A 3,489-nucleotide genomic window follows, 5' to 3' on the forward strand; every position below is an offset into this window, starting at 1 on the left:
GTAAAAAGTTTCGCTGCAAGCAGCACGCAGAGATGTGTTATCACCACCTTTCCTCGTTGGGCCGGCCAAGACGTCACCGGATCATCGTGCTGGGATGAATGGGATTTGGAAGTGCACTGTTCAACAGGGGGGGGGGGGCGAGAGAGCACGGGCTCCAGCCGCGAACAGTGCGGCCGATCTGGAACGGGGGAAGCTTCCGGCGCCAGATTTAGCAAAGATCACGCCGCGCATCTCATCTCCCTCGCCCCCAACAGTGTCGGTTGGTTGAGCAGTTGGTTGGAGGCTGGAGCAAGGCAACCACGCAAAGCGAGAGCTGCTACGCATGGTAGCCCTACTCCCTACTCCTAGCCCGGCCGGTAGAGCAACTGTGCAACAGGCTACGCGAGGATCAGCTTTGCCCTCTACTGCTACGGGGCGGTGTCGACGTCGCGGCAGGTTGGCGCTTTGCCGAGCCCGGGCCAGGCGCCGCACCGGCAGCCGGCTGGGCCGGGCGAGGTCAGCTGAGACCTGCCGCCAGGCGCCGCACCGGCCTCCGCTGCTCCCTCTCCTCTCCTCTCGTCCCCCCCCCCCCCCCCCCCCTCCGTCTTAACTTCCATCAACCCCCCTGGTGGCCCTCCCTCATTTACTCGCTCCTACCGCACTTGCCAACTCCGCCTTGTGAGCGGGCCCCACCTCTCTCCCCGTCTCTCTCTACCTGCGAGATCTCTCTCCCATCCGTTCTATATAAGCTCGAATGGTGGACGACACGACACACTCTCGCAGTCGCAGCAGCGTGTAGCTTGCCCGGGTGCGCCGGCCTCTTCCCTCGCTTCGCTCTCCCGGCAGCCGCTAACTAGCTACGCAATCCAAAGCTCAGAGGGAGCTGAAGCTAGCTAGTAGCTACCAATGGCTGCGCCTCCTCCTCCTCCTCCTCTTAGCAGCAGCAGCGTGCCACGGCGCGGCGCCGCCGCCGTCGTGCCGGCATTGCTGCTGGCGGCGGCCATGGCGATGGCGGCCTTCCCCGGCGCCGGCGCGCAGCCGTCCCCGGGGTACTACCCGAGCTCGCGGTTCCGGCCCATCCCGTTCAACCGCGGGTACACCAACAAGTGGGGCCCGCAGCACCAGACGCTCTCCGGCGACCACTCCGCCCTCACCATCTGGCTGGACAAGACCTGCGGTGCGTTTATTTTTCTATATATATATATATATTTCTACCAAAAAGAATTCTTGTTTTTTTGTTTTGCCACCAGTGCGTGCTCTCGAGTTAGTGCAGCCGTACGTACTGTCAACTGTGGCCATGGCCCAGCCCCTTGCATCTTGCATGTGGTGTGTGGCCCGTTGACGTGTTCAGACCTTGTTGGTGTCTCGATGCTGACAGCCACAGCCCACAGCGACATCGCTGCTGCTGCTGCTGCTGCTGCCAGTGTGAGTGTGTGTGTGACACTAGTACTAGTAGCCGATTAGGGAGGGGCACATGCATTGCTTGTCCTTTTCAAGTGTCTGCACTAGCTCTGACTGATACCTCACGTTGGATCCTGCAATGATAGTAAACGATATCCAGATCTTAATCTATGAGAATAAGTACGGTACTAATTTTTATCATTCAGATAATAAGTCTTTGCAAAAGTGAGTAATTTTATAAGATAATGATGATAAATAACGATGATGATAATGATGATGCAGGGAGTAGTTTCAAGTCGAAGCACGCCTACCGGAACGGCTACTTCTCCACCCGCATCAAGCTCCCCGCCGGCTACACCGCCGGCACCAACACCGCCTTCTACGTAAGCTGCTCGCGCGCTCGCTCGCTTACTGAAACTTGCTTTTGATCATGAACCTGGCTGACAGAATCGATCCGAAACCCTGTGCAGCTGTCGAACAACGAGGCGCACCCTGGGTTCCACGACGAGATCGACATGGAGTTCCTGGGCACCATCCCGGGGGAGCCCTACACGCTGCAGACCAACGTGTACGTCCGGGGCAGCGGCGACGGGCGCATCGTGGGGCGGGAGATGCGGTTCCACCTCTGGTTCGACCCCACGGCGGGGTTCCACACCTACGCCATCCTCTGGAACCCCGACGCCATCACCTTCTTCGTCGACGACGTGCCCGTCCGCCGCTACGAGCGCCGCACCGAGCTCACCTTCCCGGACCGCCCCATGTGGGTGTACGGCTCCATCTGGGACGCCTCCGACTGGGCCACCGACGACGGCCGCCACCGCGCCGACTACCGCTACCAGCCCTTCGTCGCGCGCCTCGACCGCTTCGTCCTCGCCGGCTGCTCCGCCGCCGCGCCGGCCTCCTGCCGCCCCGTCCCGGCCTCGCCCCGCGGCGCCGGCCTCACGCCGCAGCAGTACGCCGCCATGCGCTGGGCGCAGCAGGGCCACATGGTCTACTACTACTGCAACGACTTCCGCAGGGACCACTCGCTCACGCCAGAGTGCTAGTCCGCCGCCGGCCATGGCCGCCGGTAGATCTTGGCCGGTTGCGCTCCTGGTGGGATGATGATCGGCGAGATCTGGCGGTTGGCGCGCGCGTGCTCCGAGTCCGACGATCTCTTTCTTGGCGCTGTTTGTTTCCTTGCCTGCCTTGGATGTTTGCTAGTATTTGGTTGTTTGTTTTTTTTTTCCTTGCATCGATCGATCTCCCGTGAACGGAAGGCTAGTGAGGCCGACCGGATCGATCGATCTCGATCTCCCGTGGCTGCCCTACCACCACCGCCGCTCAGCTGCTAGCTAGTGAGGCGAGCCGGGCGGGGTGGTTGAGGCGGTTGGTCGTTGGCGCATTTTGCCAACAAAAGGGGGTGTCGTCGCCGTCTGCCGTTCGCTTGTTCCGCTGCCTTTTTTCCATTTGGTCAGTCTCACATGCGTGCCGCCCCAAAGGGGCAAGCTTGCATGATTCATGGCATCATGCATGCCCACTGTAATACGGAACTGGTTATACCATATATATATATTTAATATGTATACATGTCTCGTGTCGGCGAGGAGATATATATAATGCTGCTGGAGTTGCATGGTTTTCAAACTCACTGTATGGACTGCAATCTGCACTATACGGAGTACATATGATACAATTTTTTTATATGCTTGCAACTTGCAAAACCAACTCCAGATGTAGAGGTGGACCAGAAGAAAAGCTGCGTGTGCGGACAAGCCATGCCACTAGCTGCAGGGCACCTCCGCAGGCCAGTGGGAAGCCTGTAGGACCGGCATGAATGGGGCCTAGCTAATTCGTGCGCGCGCCCCAGCAGAGCAACTAGTAAACGATCGGATAACCTATTATATTCCATTTTGGAATTCCTGTTAATTCCCTTTCTCTTTTTAGATCTTCCGTAGCAAATGCCGCCCACGTTGATTTTCCTTCCCTTTTCACTGCGCAGGTCCTTTCCTTGTTGGGCCGTGGGCACAATTCTCTTTCAGAGCGCATAATTTTTTTTCGAGAATGTGGGAAAGAGGGAGTAGTACGGGTGGGGGAAGTGAAATAAAAGTTAGATTCAAACCAAAAAAT

General features: G+C 58.2%; 1 protein-coding gene across 1 annotated transcript; it reads left to right on the forward strand.

Moving 5' to 3' along the window:
* Window positions 1–634: 634 nt before the first annotated feature.
* On the forward strand, window positions 635–2,950 carry LOC120687936 (xyloglucan endotransglucosylase/hydrolase protein 31-like). The gene is made up of 3 exons (XM_039970032.1): window positions 635–1,156; window positions 1,663–1,763; window positions 1,851–2,950. Exons 1-3 carry the CDS (start codon window positions 886–888, stop codon window positions 2,424–2,426), a joined length of 948 nt encoding a protein of 315 aa, XP_039825966.1. The 5' UTR covers window positions 635–885; the 3' UTR covers window positions 2,427–2,950.
* The last annotated feature ends 539 nt before the right edge of the window (window positions 2,951–3,489 follow it).

Source organism: Panicum virgatum, chromosome 2K (genome assembly GCF_016808335.1).
Source record: "Panicum virgatum strain AP13 chromosome 2K, P.virgatum_v5, whole genome shotgun sequence".
Lineage (NCBI taxonomy): Eukaryota > Viridiplantae > Streptophyta > Magnoliopsida > Poales > Poaceae > Panicum > Panicum virgatum.